Source organism: Coturnix japonica, chromosome 3 (genome assembly GCF_001577835.2).
Source record: "Coturnix japonica isolate 7356 chromosome 3, Coturnix japonica 2.1, whole genome shotgun sequence".
In the NCBI taxonomy this organism is placed as follows: Eukaryota; Metazoa; Chordata; class Aves; order Galliformes; family Phasianidae; genus Coturnix; species Coturnix japonica.
The window spans coordinates 75704221-75724365 of record NC_029518.1 but is presented as its reverse complement, the minus strand read 5'-3'; the positions used below and the strand labels follow the sequence as shown (position 1 = coordinate 75724365).

The window sequence follows — 20145 nt, the reverse complement described above, 5'->3', positions numbered from 1 at the left end:
ACGCTATGCTTGTGTATCCCAGCTGGGTCTGGAAAGACACAGGGCTCACAGTGACACCCTTCCAGGTCAAAGGTGTTGATCTTCATGTGTTTTTACAATGTCTCTTTCTGACCCTGCTTAGGTAACAGTTTAATGTGGATTAAAGACTATTGGGAAATAAATAAGCTGCTTTTGTGACTCTTTCATTTACTTGCATAGTTCCTCCCAGACTGATCTGAGACAGGATCATTAGTTTGCCTTTGTTACTCTTCCTCTTAAATGGCTTAATGCTTCGGCCGTACTTCTCCCTGAATGCTGCTGCTTCCTTGTAGCGTGCTATCCTATTGTCATACAAAGGCTACAGGTCAGTCAGTAAGCATGTTACTCAGGTGGAGCCCTTTGTAACCACAGCTTTCTTAGAAATCTGTCAGTAAAAAGAGAAGTACTCATATGGGTGTACATATATGAAAATTCAATTATCTTAAAGACCGAGTAAGGTAAAATCACAGAGTTTCAGAGGTTAAATATTATGAATTATCAGCACTGAGTTAGTGATACTGTATGTCTTGCATACTCTGCAGAATATTTCAGCTATTGTGAACAATGGTACTTGAAAAATGCTTGGAACAAAGGATATCAGGAGATCAGGATTAGTATTATTAACAGAGCAGCAGTGCAAAAATAAACTTTACCTTTTTAGGTAATTTTTAGGTATGGATGTATTTTATTTCCAAATACATTACTTTGCTTTTATAATAAAGAAGAAAAAAGTATGCAAGGGAAATTGGCACCCTTAAAGTTGCCGAATGATTTGAGGCTGATGCTTTAGTCTTACAAAAACCATGAGCAAACCCCAGTCTCTAATTAAAGAATGTTACCACTGAGTTCACTGTATCCAGCGTAGCATGCTGGAGACTGAATCCCTCCCAGTACTTAGGCTGCAGCCACCCCACCAGCTTGTTCCGCTGGGGAAATTGAAAGCAGAATGCACCCAAAGCAATACAAATAATTCAGTGTTATATTGGATTAGTTTTAGTAAGCTAATAAACAAGACATGGCACTTCCAGAGTTTTGTCATCCTGCTTTTGCAGTTACCTCCCAAACAGTCTTTAATTGTCTCATCTGAATACAGTATATGCAGGCAGGAACATTAGACAGAAATAGCACTAACACATTTTTCTCTCTTTTCTTTTTTGGTAATCAGTGAGATAACCCACAATGTTGATTATTAACAGCCTCATCTACACTGCAGAGTGGCTTCAGCAGTTCTGCAAATTGGCTACATTTTAAGCTGTTAATTATGCAGAATAGTTCACTCTACAAAGACAGAAATGAGCGTGACTTGGCTCTGTTCACAGAAGAATAAATTGTAAGAATTGGATCTCTGTTAGATTTGAATTTTTGTTTCACATGAACATTCCACACAATAGGCTTGGCAAGTAAAGATAATTTACTCTAATAAATAATCAGAATATTTTCAGTGTAAAATGGCATACATGGCAGGAAGCCTGAGGGTCTTGGGGTTCTGCACAGTTCTGGGCTCATTAGTAAAGAGTGCTTTTTATCATTTTGTCTTGCTGACAAACATTTTAAATCTGAGTATCTCATAAATCATAACAAATTGAGATTTTCTGTCTTCTTACATTCACTGGCTACACTTGTTTGTGTCTAAAACAACTTGCCAACGTTTTAGAGTTACTGTTCGCCTGCTGAAAATGAAAAAGGCAGGATTTCCAACACGTGCTGCTAATCTAACATCAAGGCAAATGACAAGCGAGGGCAAGGGGTGAGCTTCTTTGGATTAAGGCTCTGTAAATGCTTGCTTTTATGTAAATATAGATGCAGTGTAACAAATTATCACAAGCTACTTTTAACTAAGGTTTCTACATATACATCAAAGTGTTTATAAGCTGCTAATTCTACTTCTGAATCAGAACTGTGGACAGTTATACCATTTTCTCTTAGATTATGTAGGCAGATAAACAATAGAAGGAAAAAGATAGCTCCATAAATTGGGATATTTGTAAAATCTCCTAGAAATGCTTTATTATTAGGAGTTAAATACATAACTAAATATATAAGGTAAATATATAACTGTACCTTTGTAATACTGAAAAGTTGTAGCAATGAGATTTGAAACCAGTTGAAAGGTATTGAAATAAGTATTGATTGTCCAGTGTGTCTCAGTGATGAAAACTAAAATGTAACTTTATGTCATTTTATTCCTAAAGTTTTAATTGGGGGATTAAAAAAATAAAAAGGATAAGAACTTTAGAACTTTAACCATTATTCTCTAAACTGATAGAGATTATTACTGTCTTAAACAAAGTTTTAATCCAGAGACCAAAGAGAACACGATATATTAAAAATACTAGCATAACCATTGTTATATTCCAGTAACATTTTGGAATCATTTAAACATCTTGCAATCAGAGCATAGGTTTATCATGTTTAAAATTTTGGAGTTTTTACAAGGAATAAAACAATACTTGAGGTAAAAACAGAATCATTCAAGCTAATGTATAGCATTTGGTTTGTCATCAAAAAGATATATTAAAATTGAAACAACAATCTACTGAAGCCATCCTTTGTATGGGATTATTAAATTTACAGGTTTTTTTCGCTAATTTGTTAGTAGGCTTTAGTTGTTTGAGAAAGCTCATACAAACTCATTTTGTAAGACTGATTATTAGACGAAATGCCCTCTGTCATTGCCACAGGAGGAATAGCTTTGAATCAGGGTTGTGTCACAAATGGAATTAGCTGAGTGATCTCAGTTCAGTAACATTTACCTAACAGAATTATGAAGATTATGCTGACATAATGAATAGATTCTGTTCAAACAAATGTAGTCCATTGGAGATAATTGAAATTCAGTGTGGGGCTGTTCCTTTGGTTGATTAATGAAGAGCTTGGACTCCAGTAAAGTCAGTCCTCATGCTTTTATCAGAATGATGTTATTTTTATAGTTTAGTAAATTTCAGTCTACTGGCACAGATGGAATTGTAGAGCTGTTTATACTTGCTGGTTCTGGCATTTCCCCTTAAATTATGCTTCATAAACAGATGTATTTTTGTAACTTCCAGTGGAATCTATATTAACTAAAATAGCATGGTAGGTAGAAACAGTACAAAACTGAATCCTTTCTTCTGTCTTACAGATGTTTCATATGGAAGCCCAGAAACCAAACTGTATAATTTATTCTGAAGAATCCTTTCTGCTTTTTTTTATTTTTATTATTTTTCCTTTTGATTCATAAGTTGTGGGAATAAGTAAATTAGATGTATGTCACTTACATTCCTCCTTCTAAAAAATAAAAAAAATTATTTCAGTCTTTCTCAGGTGCACTCAAGGAATTGTATAACAGTACAAGTAAAAGATAATATTGATGGCAGTTCTGTTATCAGATGTTTAAAACATGATTATTCATTGAAAAGCAGTAACAAATTGAAATTGGTTAAGTATCCCCCACCTTAAATTTCTATTTAACCACATTGGTCTCAGAGCACTGTGAGAATCAAAAATATCTTTCTATGATAAGTCTTCATGGATGTTCATTGGCACTGTGAAGTACAAAGAAGGCATTTGGCTCTCATAGTTCTTTCTTTTGGAATCTGAGTAATAATTCTCCTTGTAGCACTGCATGTAGAACAGAAAAGAGTCTTGCAATATTTATCCTGTTAAAAAAGAGTCATCATTTCATATTTATCTTGCATATTCATTCTTTTAGGGTGAAAAAGGAGAAAGAGGAGAACCAGGACCGGAAGGCATTCGTGGAAGAGAGGTAAACCGAAGATAATAAAATATTCAAGTTGCAGACTTTTGGGGGAATATCCAAGCAATGAATTTCAGTATTTATTTCAGATTGATGGATTTTGAAAATGTATGTGCTTGGAAAACTAACATGATAGGCAAGAAAAATAAGTGTGTTCAGATGAGGTATGAGTTCATAGGATAAGAGAGTTTTTGGATAAGAGAGCTGCGGGATATGGTACCCTCCATGATAAAGCAACACAGCAGAGAGGAAAGAAGAGGGTGCTTCTGGAGGCAAAGCTAGGCCTGGAGCCCTAATTTCTGAAAAGAAATTAATGGCTGTTAACAATTCTTGGATAGGAGGCATGGGTCATTCACTGTTCTGTGTGGCTCATGTAATAGAGAATTTGAGTTAAATTTTTACTTATTTTCTCTGATAGATTTCACTGCCAAATTAGTAGTTTTCATAGGTTTCACATCCACGTTTGAACCTGAGCTAACACTTGATCAGTGTTAACACTCACTTCTGACTGATTTATTTTTTTATTTATCTTCAAACATATTAAACTAGGACAAGAGGGCAGAAATTCAGAGTTCTGTCAGTGTGATACAGAAATGGCAAAGCAGTATCATTTGGACATAAAAGTTTAAAAACAAAAAGAAATCTATCAGTTATTTGTTTTAGTCTTCCTTGTTCCCTCCTGCCTCTTCCTTGACCTAGCTGGAGGTCAGCCTGGGTTTAGGCTTTGATAGTAAAGGATACTGTTGCTCTCCAATTGCAAAACATCACAGCTGAAGGCAGAAAGCATCTCACACAGGGACCGAGCCTGACTGTCTAAACCTTTGAGGAATAGCTCACATTATGACTGGAATTCTAGACAAAAACTGAGATAGGGGATTTGGAAAACAAATTTCAGTGAGACTTTTCTGCCAGCATTGCCAAGAGAGTGGATGGTTCAGCTTTTGATACCTAAATGCTATGACAGTCTTGCTGGGCTTGCTAAGAGCACAGGCAGTGCATGTGACTATTTGCATTGAGCTACAGTTTTTAAGACCATCTACAAGATTTTGACACTTCTTATGTTGTGTGGATTTTTATGTACACTGTAGTAATAAAAAATATTTTTTCCTACTTTAGGTTAGTATAATTTAATGCTAGTTAAATCAGGCTATTTTTGGCTACTTGTAGGTATCTTCTACATGGAAGCATATACTATGTACTGAGCTGAAACTGTGTTTAGTTATTCAAAGAGGTATTCTCTTATAGCCTGCTTGTCTGTAAAGGTGAAACATATATTTCCATCATGCATACATATTTGCTGACAGCATGGAAAAGCACATCTGTGTTTCTTTGCATAGCTCTGGAGACATTTCTCTGTTGGTCTTACATGATCTTCTTTACTACATGGGATCTTGTTCCATAAATTTTTTAGGGTGAGTAAGGTACACCACATATCTGGTGAACTCTAGAACATATTTCACATTGTGGCACTGGAAGTGTAAAATATTAAACCTTTATAAATCAGAATATTTAGTGAACTGTTCTAATGTGTCCAAAAAATGGTGGATTACCATCATGGGATGTGCCTTTAGAATATTTTTGAAATAGAATTGCGCAAGGCAACACTTTATTGCTTGAATCACACAATTCCTTTTTAACAACACTTAAAAAAAAAACAGGCTTTGGATTCAGCTATTAGAGTGCATGGAGATGCCAGTCATTAAGTTTAAATGCAAGGTACTGTGTGTCATTGACTCTTGGTTGCTATCAGTACTTCTTAAACTCATTCCACATGCATAAATGTAACATCTGATATTTCCGAAATAATCAAGTTAATCTGCTTACATGAGCATAATCTGCAGTGGTGTGTAAAGAAAGCCTGAAAACACTCAAAGCTAGTGGTGTTGGCTGTTGGCAGCTGTTGTCTCTGCCTGGGGGAAGGAGGGTTTCTGCACTCACAGATGAAGAACAGGAAAATGATGACTGAACATTTTGGTAGAAACATATCTGAATTTATTTTAATCAAAATCAGGAAACAGAGACGTCACAGAAACAAATTCCTTTTTTTTTTTTTTTTTTTTTTTTTTTTTTTTTTTTTTTTTCCCCTCTCCTATTACTGCTTTTGTTTTCTTAACTGTACAAAAAGTTCTGGCCAGAATAAAGTCGAATAACAGGGGAAGTCAAAACTGATTTGGAGATTAGCTTTGTTTGGGTTATCCAGAATGATGAAGATTCTCATCCCTTGCAGGTTGTGCTAACTGGGTCAGTCAGAATCTCATTCAAAAACAGGTTTGGATGCAGAAACCATGAATCTATTAACTGCTCTGCACACCTCCTAGATGATCACTCCACAAATCTGAGCCAAGGTCTGTCGTGCTGTATCCCCATCTGAGACATTAAAAATCCATCTGACAACACAAATACTCACTATAAATACTCGTAATGTGGTTGCCATTGTTTTTAGCTTCTTAAGAAGCAGCTATAAATAACTTACATGTTACTAATATAGTCCTCCTCTGGTATGTATTCACATTGCATCTGTAAGCAGCCATTTGCCTGTATAATATGAACAGACAGTTTTCTTGAGTAGTGTCTCTTAAGTTATACTCCTTGACTTTTATAGCCACTTGACATTAATAATGCCATCATTTTTATTGCAGTAACAAGTGGGTGTTCATGGGCACGCTGTCTGAGAGAAATCCTAATAAACACAATTAATTCTCCATTATGCTCATATCACATATGGAATAGGGACAATTTTTAGTGTGCTCCTTTGAGTGTGAATTCAAAGTAAGTCTTACTCGTTGAAACTTCTAGACTCCTTTAGGAGTCATGTAATTTTCTTGATCAGTGGTGCAAGCAGAAATGAATACCATGGGATACTTGATGTTTTGCTAATGTAAATGAAGTACTTTAGCAATAGTAAGTAAGCTCAGGAAGTTTTGTCAAATCTCTCAGCATGTGTCATGCGTAGCTGGGGGGAGACTGACTCCAATGTAGTTTGTTTAAGAAAAAAAGAGAAAGAAAAAGAAATAAATGAAAACATAGTGTATCATCTCTATATAGTTTATATATATATATTCTCCTCAAAACATGATAGCAATATTGAAGCATTTTTCGTTGCTTCACACATGCAGTGGAATACTTCCTGGATGAATGAGTACATCTCCAGAAGGCTGGATGTGGCTGCTGTAGAAGCAGTTTGGTTGCTTTCAGACAAGAGCACCTATTGCCAGATGCAAATACATTTTACCTGTTTCATCTCTTTTCTGTCATGATGTAGAAGCATTAGCTGTAGAGAACTCAGAGAACATTTTCAATGTGTTATACAGTTTTCTCAGGCCTTAGTGAGCCTGATAAGAGTAAGTCAGAATTCATCAAGTAAAGCATTAGAGAACCAAAAATATGTTTTACTTGGAGAGAACACTTAGTCTAACATTAACAATTCTTCTAACATTTCTGAACAAAAGAGAGTTTTCTGATAAGTTCATACAAAGTTAAAAAATTCAGTTGTCCTGACATTATTTTTCAGACTTCTCTGATCAAATTCATGTCTGTTATTATGGTAAACAGTTGTCTTAGGGTGAGAGCTTAATGGATTTCTCAGATATTTCCCAGCTGTGGATAACTAACTAATGGCAGCTGAGAAAAGGCTGCAGGCCCTTGTCGTCAAATTCTGCTGGTGAAGTTTGCATTCTTCCTGATAACTGTTTTTATATCCTAGTAGTGTATTGTCAATGAACTGTTAAACAGAACCCTGGCTCATGACTCCCTTGGTCCCTCTGGTTCTCCAGTCTTTGTGGAAGCTCTTTGATCCAGTTGTCTGCTTTCAGCAACATAAAACTTAGAAACTCTGGTTTCACTGTGACAGTCTCCCAATAAACTTTCTTTACTTACCCTAGCTTTCTTCCGTTTTCTGGGTTTGCTCCAATAGTAGCTTATTTTCAGTCTGTTGTTGAAGGTACACCTCAGACCATCCTATAATTCTAGTCCCCCTACTTGGGCTGTAGAGTTTTTAGTACAGTAATTTCCAGCTGCTTGTTCTTAGCTGTGGAGGTGCCTGCTCATTAAAATCTTACAAACCCCCCAGTGTGGCTTTCAAACCCAGATGAACATCACAGTGTCAAGGTTAACAGCAACAAATAAGTCTGCACAAAGTTCTAATGTACAGAAGCAGACACTTTTAAATTACATGACATTTTCCTTATCCTGTGTAAGAGCCATGTTTCCCTCTGAAGCATTCACAAGAGTATGTGTTTGAAGTTGTTCCTGTTTGATGCGCAGGTTTAACAGTATGGAATTGGATGGAATTCCTTCATCATATGGTTTCTCAGACACTACAGGCATATAATGTCTATGTTTGTGGATCCCAAATACAAACAGCAAGCTAAGAATCAGCCATTTTCTTTTTCTTTTGTCTTTTTGCTAGTAATGTTAGGAGCATTGGTTTGTGCATCATGTTGTCACAAAAGAATTGCAGTCAAGGCCACTTGGCATAGAGGAAAATATTCAGTTCCTTTTTCTCTCAAATTCTTTGACTACTCTGATCTTATCCTAAAACCATAGGAACTGAAAAACTGTTTAGTGTTCTGGCTTTGGTTATACCTGACCCTTCTTTTGAACAAATAAAATGTTCTCAGACTTGGTAAGGAAAACATTTGTCAGATCACTAAGTTATTTTCTCCATGGAACTCTAGAGCACAGCATGTATTGTATGAGATTGTCACTAGTCTAAAAGGAAGATTTAAATAGAAAAGCTCTTGTGTCTAATGCCAGTAGTACTGAGATGTCATTAATAATATTTCACTATTTTACAAATTTATGAAGCCATGTTCCTTTTTACAGTTTTAAGGCAGAATTGTTGATTCTTTGTGTTCTTCTCCTTAATCCAGTTGATTTATTAGGCTGGTTAAGGCTTGTGTGAGATAGTATCAGAAAGAAGTCAGATTACAGGTTTGTCAAAAGTAGTGTCAACCAATATGACAGCTGCTTCTTTAAATTCTGTCAGAAGAAACACCACCATCTTTTCTTTCTATACAAAGAGTTTACCTCTAGTTTTCTCTTTCCCTTTTTGTACTCAACTTTGGTGACTTTATGATCTTATTAATATTTGTGAAATATTTGTTCCAGTAATTTCTCCTTTGGCCAGCAATTCTGTTACACTCACTCCCCTGTCTTGTAATATCTAATGTTTCTCATTTCTGCCATTTCTCATGTTGCTATCTTGTTACCATTGGGTCAGCCTCCTGCATTCATGTCCTAACACTTAATGTACATTTTGGCATCCATTTAGGAACCTTGATGTATGTTTATGTTTTGACCTGTAGAAATACAAATCTATAGTCCTTACAGCAGATAAAAAGGTAGCACATGAAGATTATTCATGAGAAGTTTTAATAAGTTCATGAACTTGCAAATGTTCATTGTTGAATTGTTCTGGTAAAGTTAGAATTAGACAAGGAGAGACTTCAGTAATTCCTTTATGCTTTCTTATGTGAGCTATTGAAATTTACATTCATTTCTTGAATTTGACAGATCTGTTAACAGAATCTGTAGATCAGCAGAAATTAGCATGTGGCTTTTAAGGCTGAACTCTGTCTCCTAAAATATTGTAGAAAATGAGCTTTTCTAAATGAAAGCCTAATAAAAATCATCCCAATTGTGTCTGTTTAGATAGCTGTATCCATTTTACTGAAGCATCCTGTTCTGGTCTCTGCCAGAGACAGGATACTGTATTGTACTGTACTAGAATGGGCTACAGATTTTACATACTACAGGGATTCTTATTTCTTATGTCATTCCACAGACAGTCAACAGCAACTAAACCTTGGAGCCGCTTTAAAAAGATGGCTGTAGGGAAGAACAGATGTGTTTTTCCAAGTGTTCATGATGGCTGGAACTTAATAATATCTTTAAAAGATATATAATGTGTGAAAGAACAAGAAACTCTTATAATGGGAAAACTTCTTGGGAATATTTTTTTTTATAATATTATTTATCTTATTGTATTACTTATTACTTATCTTTTTTGGAGATATAAACTGCAAGGGAAAACTAATTCAAACATTGTAGAATTAGTACATTATGTAGAAACTTTCCTGAGTACTGAAAAATTTTGCACCACTGTAAGGTTTTTTGTCAGATATGAAGTTTCCCCATGTCCTTTTTATGTGAGGATGACCTCTGTGGTCATCATCTCTGCAGTAGCTGTCGAAGTGCATACTGCACCAAGGTCTTCTGCTAAAAGCTATAAACATAACAATTATGAAAAAATGATGCTTATAGTTTGACAGCACATGGCTTCAATTTTTTTAATATTTGTATATTTTGCCTGCAGATGCCTATTCAATAGAGACGCATACAGTTATATCTCTTGTGAGATGCAGATTTATTTTTATCTTCCACAATATTTTTTTTCTGTAAATATACAACCTCAGAACTATTCCTTAAGCCCAAATCTACCATTGCATTGTTGATTCACTATTACTGCCTTTGAGCAAGATCCATATGTTTTGCATACCTGAAAAATCCTTTGGTAGATTTTTCAGTATATGGAGTGTTTCATGACATCTTTCAAAAGGAGGTGAAATGTAAAAAGTAGTAAATGGAGACAATATCAAGACTATGCCATAAGTATACAAATCATAACATGAAAGAAATTTTTTTGGCTTGGTTTTTGAATCCATCTGCCTGTTACATTTTTAAGTTCAAACAGCAAAACTACTTCTCATTTAACTATTACATATTTGGCAAGCTTAATAAGGGACAAATCAAAGCTAAATCAGGGGTATTTACAACAACCACAAATTTAATCCAAAGTGGGTACTTAAATGCTCATACAGTTCTAAATGATGTTCCTTCCAGATGGTGAATTAATGTAATTTTAGCAGGAAGTGAAGTTGCACAAATATGCAGTATTTAGAACACTCACTGATTTAATGTTTCTGTACCCACTAAGGCACAGATGTTGCTTATCATTTTCATGCCAGTTGTCTCTATCTTTCCAATTATTGCTAAGCAAGGAACAGGGTTTGCAAGGGATAAAAGGGGGCTGGGAAGAAGTTAAGTTAGTAAACCCTAATTCAGATGTAGATTAATCTTTTCTATCCTAGACCCATTTAATCTCCATGCTAGTAACAATGTTGGCCTACTTGTTAAGTATCTAATTATGATCTGTAGTGCCTGTACTGCCAACATTATTGTTATTTGTCTTTTAAGTAAAATCTTACAGAAGTTGGTAGTATAACAGTAGAGGCTGAACCTTCCCAACAATATTCCATTACATTTTGTTGCCATACAACAGGTGACAGCAGAGGGGCAGTCTGGCAAAATGACATCTGACATGGAAGTACATATGAAGCAAGGGTGCGACTGAATTCTTTCATAAGGAAAAAATGGCACCTACTGACATTTATCGATTCTTGCTGAACTTTTATGGAGACCAAACAGTGGATGTGAGCACAGTGAGGTGGTGGGTGGCATGTTTCAGCAGTAGTGACAGCAAGTCACCTCCACTATTGCAGATACTTATGAGCATGGCAGTCAGGCTCTTGTTCATTCATGGCATATGTATTGATGATGACTGTGTGGAAAAACAGTTTTTTTGTAACTGAGAATTTTCTCTATCAAGCAGTGCTGTTGTGTTCTTTATTTCTGTTGTATTTTCCATTGAAAAAGATAGGAAGAATTACTTTCAGAGCTACTTATGTACATACTGTTTCACAGCACTAGAACAATTTGTACAACACTTTTCCACGGATGCCAACAAATATACATTCTTCTTTTTTTACCCAGGGCCTAAAAGGTGACCCTGGCAGTCCTGGTGTGCCTGGTCCTAAAGGAGAAAAGGTACTCAATTTCACTTCTAAGCTTATACTGATATGTGAGTATGCATGGTATTTCTTCAATAATATACTGTCTTACCCATGTGTGGTGAACCACTCATTGCTGCCATTTGTCTACCTTGATGATTAAAGAATATGAGAACTGAATAACTGTAAATACACAAGAACACTTTTTATCACCACAAAAGGGACAGAATCTCCTTTTGAAAGCAATTCAGAGCAGAAGCCTAAGTTAGATGTTCTGAATTGCTCTCTTAGAGTTCTCTGATTTCTTTGCTGGACTACTACTGAAGGTCTTAGTGAAATTCAGAGCTCAACAAGATAATTTTACATTTTACATAGTCAGATATATTTACTGTATGGGAGCAGTTATGTTGACTTCAGAGACCACCTTAAGCATGTAAGCATTAGCTTGTAATTTAACGTATGCAAATGTCTCTGTAGGATTGCTTTTTTTTTTTTTTTCCTTTTTTTTAACATTCATTTATGCAGAAGTCTGCCTATTTGATTTTGTTTTGTTTTTCCATTTAACTTGTGGTAAACTGTGTATACCTGTGAAATTACTACTCCCCAAAAAATTCTTTACCCATATATTATTATAACAAAGAGCACATTTGATAATATTACTGAATTTACTTATGCTATGATATGAATCCTCTAAAACACTTTGAGGTTAAAAATTGGAACTAAAGAGACTACTGGTTTATTCACTTTCCTGTTTTAACTAGGGAGAAGCAGGACCTCCAGGACCAACTGCCTTAAATGTGAGTACACATAAAACAATAACAGAAGAAATCACTCAGAAATGCTGCCATTGTTACCTTATTTGCAGTGTAAATACTTTCATTATTTAATTTAACAGTCCAGCCTCTCTACTGAGAATGTCTGTACATATTCTCCGTGAATTGTGAAGCAGGGAAAAGGGAAATTATAGAAATGCAAAGAAAAATAAGTGTGTTTAAAATATCCTGTTTCCCAACAAATACTAGGGTAAATTTATGTTTACTGAAAACGGTTTTTCAGTAAAAGCTTGGAAAACAAAGGATGTATAGGAATTTATTGTTAGAAAGTTAAGGGTGGAGAAAGTGGATAGAGGTGAAGCAGTCACAGTTCTATGCCCCCAGGTCAGCTGGTAACTAGACTAAACATCTGTTCCCAATAGGCACGTAAAAACACATATAATGCACACCCAGCATTTCCACAAACAGCACCAGCAACCTTATGATGTTACACTTTGATTTATGATGATCTGGTAGTTGGAGATACATACATAATGCTTATCTCTCCAGGAGATGAGCTGACACAGCCTACCCAGTAGTTCCCCCTTCTTCTAATCTCTACCCAGATAATAGTGCCTAGGCATTCCCTGCCTTTGTTTCTGCCATTAAACATCCCATATTAACTCTTGTGCAATCCCAAAATATACTTGCACTTCATCCAGTTAAGTATTCAGTACCTCTGCATGGTAAGACCCCTCAATATGATGAGTCTTTCACAGAGATGTTCTTCTTGCCTCACGGTGTGTTCATGTTCTTCCCAACCTTTTTGAGCTGCCAACTGTTTTGTGTAAATAATTTTTGTCACCATATATTCTTCTAATTCTACTGTGATCATATAATCTTGCCATTTGTATCATAGTGTCTTCCCTTGTGAAGATACACCATGAGTCTTTAATTAGCAGCCATTAAAATACTGTTTTCACCATTTCTTAGATTTTAAGTGATGAAGCAGTAACAACAGAAGTTCACGTATTCAAATGCTATTCTAGAGGAGAGGATGAAGTCTCCATTTTTTACTGCATGCAAAGAATTTTGAATCAGGCGTGCAGTTTATCCCCTTAGTTGCAAACAAATGCCAAATTCTTTACATACGCATTGTTAGCCTCTGTGGTTAATTTCTTTCACCAGATCTTGAAAAGTGTGAATTATTCTTCGTCTAGTACCATCCCTTTGGCTTTACATGATGAGACCAACACTGATAGTAAAAGTTATTAAAATAGTCTTAGTAACAGCTTAATGATACACCTTTTGAATTTTGATGATAGCAAAGTTCTTTTCATTCAGAAAGTTGTTTGGAGTTTGTCATTGCAGAATTAGGTGTTTATATGTCATAGTTTTGTCATCTGTGTAATCTTTGTGTCTTAAATAATGACCAGATATGCATAGCAAACACAGACTGAAAAGAAAAAAAAGTGATATGTTACAATGATGGAAAGCCACTTAGAAGATTCTTACACAGCGCAGCATTTAAGTCATTTACTTTCTTTTATTATCTCTGCATATTTCACAGGGGGAAAAAAATGTCAAGTGCCTTCTTTTCCTTGTTTATAGAAATAGTCTGTGTATCAGATTCTGGAAGTTTTGCAAATTCTACTACTAGCTCATTTATTTCCTCTATTCTTACATATCAGAAAAAAATAAAAATGAATGAGATCAGACATGACAGTTAGTTGGCTTTCAAGTAACAAAAAAAAAAAAAAAAAAAAAAAAAAAAAAGATTTATTGAGTATTAATAACACAGTTTCTTTCCAAGAATCTAATATGTACCTGTGCAGATGATTTCATCACCTGTATATTGATTGTACTCTGGCTAGATAGTGCCATGGAGACAGTAGATGTTTTTAATTTCCTTGCAATGATTTGTGCCCCAAGAATATATAAAACCTACTGAGAAATTCTCCCTATTACTCTCCAGGGCATTTTGCTTTATAAAAGTAACAAATTCTGTCTCAATCCAAGTGATTTTACTCACAAACTGAAATGAGAAGGAACCTCTCAGACAGTTCATTCAGGTGGAAACAATGCAAAGGAAAGTGGCAGAAATGAAAATGAAGACAAAAACTCTTGAATTCCCAGGCTGTTATTCAACAGCATATGCATAGTTATTCCAGAGTCAGTATTTTGAACTACTTCTAAATAAATCTATATCCCTGATATACATCTTAAGAGCTATGATAAATACCATTATTGATTTATCTGTACCTTTTCACTCTCTTAATATCCAAGATCATGGCTGCAAAGATTTCCTTCACATTGAAGGATATAGCTGTGGACCCATACTATAAAAATATGCTCTTTCTAAGACTCTAAAATTAAATGACTTCATTTATGGTATTTTTTTTTAGGTTGAATAAATCTAAATATCCAATATCCTGATTTTCCAGAGATAATTTAGTACTATGGCCCAAGATCCATGCTTAATGGGGCTCATATCTCACTAGAGATAAACAGCTCCAGTTACAGTTGTGTTCTTCATTCAAAATGTAAGTTGAATTAGTGAACAGTGAAATATTTCTATTAAACAACCTTGATTCTAAGATCATTACTGAAATCAACTTCAAATAGATTCTTACAGACCTCAAAGGGATCACTGAAATGCCATAGGATACACTTGAGGATGAGACGCAAGAAAAAAAAATAACAATGCCTGTATGGTATTTTGGAACATATCTTGTGTAAGGGATGGAAAAGCAACTACATCTATTATAGGTAGCAGCACCTATGCATTTTATACCTGTTTCTAGAAGATCTGAAAGCAAATAGGTCTGCTGTCTCTGGTTCCAATTGTGTGCACTTGGCTTTCCTGAAAGACGTATTTAGAGGTTAATAGCACTGAAGAACAGAAGCAGTTTTCAGGTTGACTGACTTCACACTTCCTGTACATTCTGTAAAGTGGACTGTCAAAGAATTACATTGCTTTGATTATAAAATGCTGTACAAATGTTTCAGTTTAGTTAATTCTGTCATAGCAAGATGGCAGTACATTGATAGAGTTGCTGATGTTTGTCTTCATATTTAACAAATGTTTCAATTTAATACAAATGAAACGTTTAAATTTTAAAAAAGGAGACATAAGTCTTCAGAGAGATGGAAGTAACCGAAGCACTGAAACATTTTTGTAGCTGTTAAGTGACAGAAGGGATGAGACCGAGTATGAATTAGTTTAGTGGTCTGAAGACAGATTACAACACTTTGGGAATATATGGCCCAGCGGGAAGTCTTTTCTCTGCCACTGTAAATAGTCATGGGTTTCTATTGGCAAGAACTTTAAAAGATGAATGACATGAATTGTAACAGCTAGGGGAAAATCCACTCTTCTGAGTTGTTTTACTTGTGTTACTTCTGTGTGGTCATGACTTCTACAATATATGACCAGGAAAGGAAGATGTCTTGCTGAGAATAAGTAATAGGTCAGATAATATCAAGGTTCTTATGTCAGTGAACAAAAACTCTTGTCAAGACCATTTGTGTTGTTACAGCCAAAACATGACATCAGTGTTTCAGTTATGAGTCTTGTTAAATCAAAGTTATAAAATGTAACATTTGTTTCATGCATCGGTACTGTCACAGATGTATGATCTGTATCATTATCGTAATTTTTATGCTTCTATTTTAAAAATATTTTTATCAAAATGAAAATTAATTATTTTGTTGTGGGGAAGGGAAGGAAGAGAGGTGAAAATAATGTATTAACATTGTTAGAGCTAACTCTAAAATGCACTGGGACATGGGGGGAAGAAATACTAAAAAGGATTTGGTTTTTATCAAGCTGGAATGCTGGGTCTGGGTCGTCTGCTCTGTGGATCATCACAAAGGGCATTAGCTCTGCTGTCCTGCGCAGCTCTGCTATTTGCATGTATTTTCATAGAAGTCACCTAGCAATGAAACAAGCTGGACAAACATTCTTGTTGATCTCAGCATGAAACAGATCACCTGCAGTGCTGGGTAGGGCCAGAGCACTCTCTCTAACACAGACCTTCACCATAATCCTGTCCTCATCATGGGCAGCACGAGCTGTACAAGAAGGATGAGTTTGCTTTACTGCAGTGATTCCCAAACAGCTGGATGGTAGGCCTTGGGTCCACATGAAGTTGTCTGTAGTTAACCTTCAGAAGCCTGTAGCCTTAAGTAGCAGGAATTGTGAAAGTCTGAGTGATGTGCGTGATCCTGTGTTTAAAAGGGCTTGGGAATTCCTGAGGAGAAATCCTGTTCTGATTAGAAGCATAGTAAGACTTCTCTGCCCTCCAACATGAAAACATACAGAAGAGAATGAAATCATCAGTTCATGGAGGAAAAATCTTACAGTATTTTTAAGAATTTGATTGACAGTTGTAGCAACTAGCTTTTCTAATGAATGAAGTCTACTTCAATTTAGTATATATGGCAGAATTCATAAATACTAAACAAATGTAAAAACCTGACAATTAAATGATCATACAACAAACTATGAAACAGGAAATAATACCAAGGCTTTATAGAAGCAAAAATTATGTTATCAGTTTCAAGGAGGAATTTCATAGATCATTTCATTGCTTTGAAAAATACACTTAGAACTGGCCAAATTTGTTTAATGTCATTTAACAGTAAATATCTACCAAAATCCTGAATTGTGCACACCAAATAGATTTTCTTCTTTACAACAATAGCAGGAATCCAGAACTGAAATATATGCCTGACTCTTCCTATGGTTGATAGAGTTGGGATTAGATTTACAGCCCATGTGTTTTAGTATGTTTCTTTAAGGCAGACATGGAAACTCATTAATACAATTTCATCATTCTGGCATGATAAGGTAGAGAAGGAAACAGCACTGTAGTGCAAAGTATGCTCAGCTGCAAAAAATAACAACAACAAAATAGATACCTTAGATAGAATCTTACTAAAGTCAGTAATCATAGGAAGTTTTAAGTTTATTTGAGTCATGCGTGGTAAATACAAATACATTTTTGTGACTCAGATTACTAATTACAACACGTATATTTAAGTACTTTTACTATTTACTAACATAACTTTGTATATGTCTCCATGAAGTCACTTAACATTACACAGGTTGAGACATATATTTATCTTATTAGTTTTGATAATAATTTTACAGGAGTAGTCCAATGTCATAATTGATTCTCACCATTTATTTATCATTACATTTATTTCTCTGGTATTAATTTCTGTAATGATTTATAAATACTACATCTCTCTTCTTTAGTATTTTTTAAATTTATTATGAAGCAATTTGGGAATACATTTTGAACTTTTCTACCTAGTTATGCCACTTGATGTGAGTATAATTCAGGAATATGTTTATTTTCTTTGAGTTCCCTGATAAATTATACCATAATCAAGGATTCTTCAGAGAATAAAAAGCAGGGTCCGTACTGTTTGGTGGTCAGTCTTGTCAAAGCGTGGCACTTGGCTTGAGGAGCTAGTGGCTGTCTTATGAAGTGATACAGCTGGCTAAGCAGCTCCCTCTTTCTGGTATCCACAGCTTAAGTCTGTGCATGTCGTGTCAGAGGAGTGACAGGTGAGGGAAGGTAGTGCAGCAGTCTCTTGTAAAATATATTATAACTATTTCTCTTGACACCCGATACGCTGCTTTTAGTTCCTGAGGAAAACGAGTGTCCGTCTGTACGTTCCTGTGAACCTATCCCTTTCAAGAGTTATGAAACAGTCGTCCAGATGGCACCAAGTGTTTACGCAGAAGCCAAGGCTTAAATCGACCACAGACAGAAGTACCCAAGACTTGCTTACTAAACAGATAGTTGGAATGTTGGCTTCCAAGGCTGGTTAAATCGAGCTGAAGGAAGCTGAAGCACAAGTGCAGCATGGAGCCGTCTGCAGGGGGAAGGTGCAGGTTAGGTTCAGGCCCAGGCAAGTTCTGTGGTCACTTTTTGCTATTTCCTTGGTAAACAAAAAACAGTGACAGATTACTCATCTTTTCTTTTGTAGCTTCTGTAATTATTTGTGTAAAGCTACAATTGTAATTCATTTTTTTCTTAGTAAAATATTTTTCAGGAATACCTATGCAAATTCATTTATAGTTGTTTGGCTTCTGCAGAGGTAGCGTACTGTATCCCTATGTTTTTACTGTTGTAATTGGCTACAGTGTTTCAGGCAATTCTTCTTGGAAATTCATGTACCAAATTTTGTTTATCTTGACTTTTGCAATTGATTCATGTCCTTTGAATAACGTGTGTTAACTTGAGAAGGGCCAAAGACTCGTACAGCTAATGTTATCCTCACATTCTTTTCACGTATCATTATAAGCTTAAGGAAAACTTTACTTAAAACTGTAAAGTTTTAATTTATTTAATTACATTTATTTAATCCGGGGTAATTAAATAAGTTATAGATAGGGGTTTTTTGGTTTGTCTTTTTTTTTATTCTAAATATCCTATTTTTATATATGCAGCCTTCTAATGAAAATATGGATTTTATCTACTTTATCTACTTCTAAAAAATTAATTTCATTAAAGTACTGAACAGTCTAGGTCTTTTGCATTAGGTATAGTGGTCTTTAGCTTTCACAGTATAACTTTCTTTAAAACTGTACTTTTTATGAAATGTTTTTTAAGTATGGAAGCGGATCTTAGAAAGGTTATTTAGTGAAACAGAAGATATTTTAGCACTTTGAGGTTTTTTTCTTCAGTGTGCAATAATACTGTTACTGAAGGCACAAGTGGAGTTTCATGTCTTAGCCTCACAAAAGAATATTCAAAGTCTGCTAACTTGACATGAATGTGATTTACATGTCTTTCATTAGAGGAATGATTAGAGAATATTCCCATATGCTCTTCTGTTCACAGCAGGCATCAATGTAAAGGGTAATTTCAAATTGCTCTTCAGGATTTAAAATGATTTTTTATTGTTTAATTTTTGCTCAGCAGATAATCCCGGGTCTATTAAAAGTACCAGGTTCATGAAGTGTGAACTTCTGTAAAATTAGTATTCCGGTTATCCTTTGAAATGATCATTTCTGAAGCGAAGTAATTTTCAAATGAATTTACCAGAGAAGTTACAGAAGTGACCAAACATTAAGAGTAATGAGATCAATGAGAATCCATTTTCTGCTTGCATAAGTAATAAATTATCATGAAAATATATCCGAACATGTTTTCTTGCAGTCTGAAATATTTTCTCCTAAAAGGTGTCTCCTTTCCCACAGAAGTAAATGGGTTGGTGGCAGTTCAGACAGCCAAAAAAAAAAAATAAAAAAAGGGTTCAATTCCATGTTGAACCTGAGAGCAAGGCAACATGATTATTACAGTAGCAATAAGTGGCCAAAAATCGGGTTGGAATGTTTCAGCTTGCCAACACAATTTACTCCATTGTAAGAACGTGAGGGAGACCAGGTTGCATTTGCAAATGTTGATGATTATAGGAGTATTTGAAATAAGTGATAGTGTAATTTTCCTTGCTAAAATGGTAACACAATAACAAATTAATCATTCCTAGACCATTTTTCTGATTTTAGCAAAACTTTTGAATATGGTAATGTCTGCTATCTTACTCTGTGGGTTTCTGTATAGGTAGTAATGGGCAATACTGTGGATGAAAGAAAACCAACACAGCTGAATTTTAAGATCTCTCTCTCCCTCATACTTCTTTTTTTATCTTCTCTAAGGTAGAACAGTGGGACAGTGACAGAAAATAGTTTATCTTGGAAACTAACAGTGTAGCCATCTGGATGGCTGGGAAGGTGTTTATATTTCAGCTCTTCTGTTTACTGAGAGCAATAGCCCATTTCTTCAGGAGGGAAGCACTGATTTCCCCACTGCGTATCAGAGAAGCAAGC

The 20145-nt window shown here is 35.2% G+C and overlaps 1 protein-coding gene across 5 annotated transcripts in view; it reads left to right on the top strand.

The window, feature by feature from the left end:
- COL19A1 (collagen type XIX alpha 1 chain) overlaps window positions 1-20145 on the top strand; it is a 172794-nt gene that overhangs the window by 80508 nt on the left and 72141 nt on the right. For all 5 annotated transcript variants that reach the window (XM_015859135.2, XM_015859140.2, XM_015859137.2 and 2 more), the window contains 3 exons: window positions 3710-3763; window positions 11528-11581; window positions 12306-12341. In XM_015859135.2, the coding sequence (XP_015714621.1) occupies window positions 3710-3763; window positions 11528-11581; window positions 12306-12341 (144 nt within the window). The remainder of the gene's footprint in view (window positions 1-3709; window positions 3764-11527; window positions 11582-12305; window positions 12342-20145) is intronic.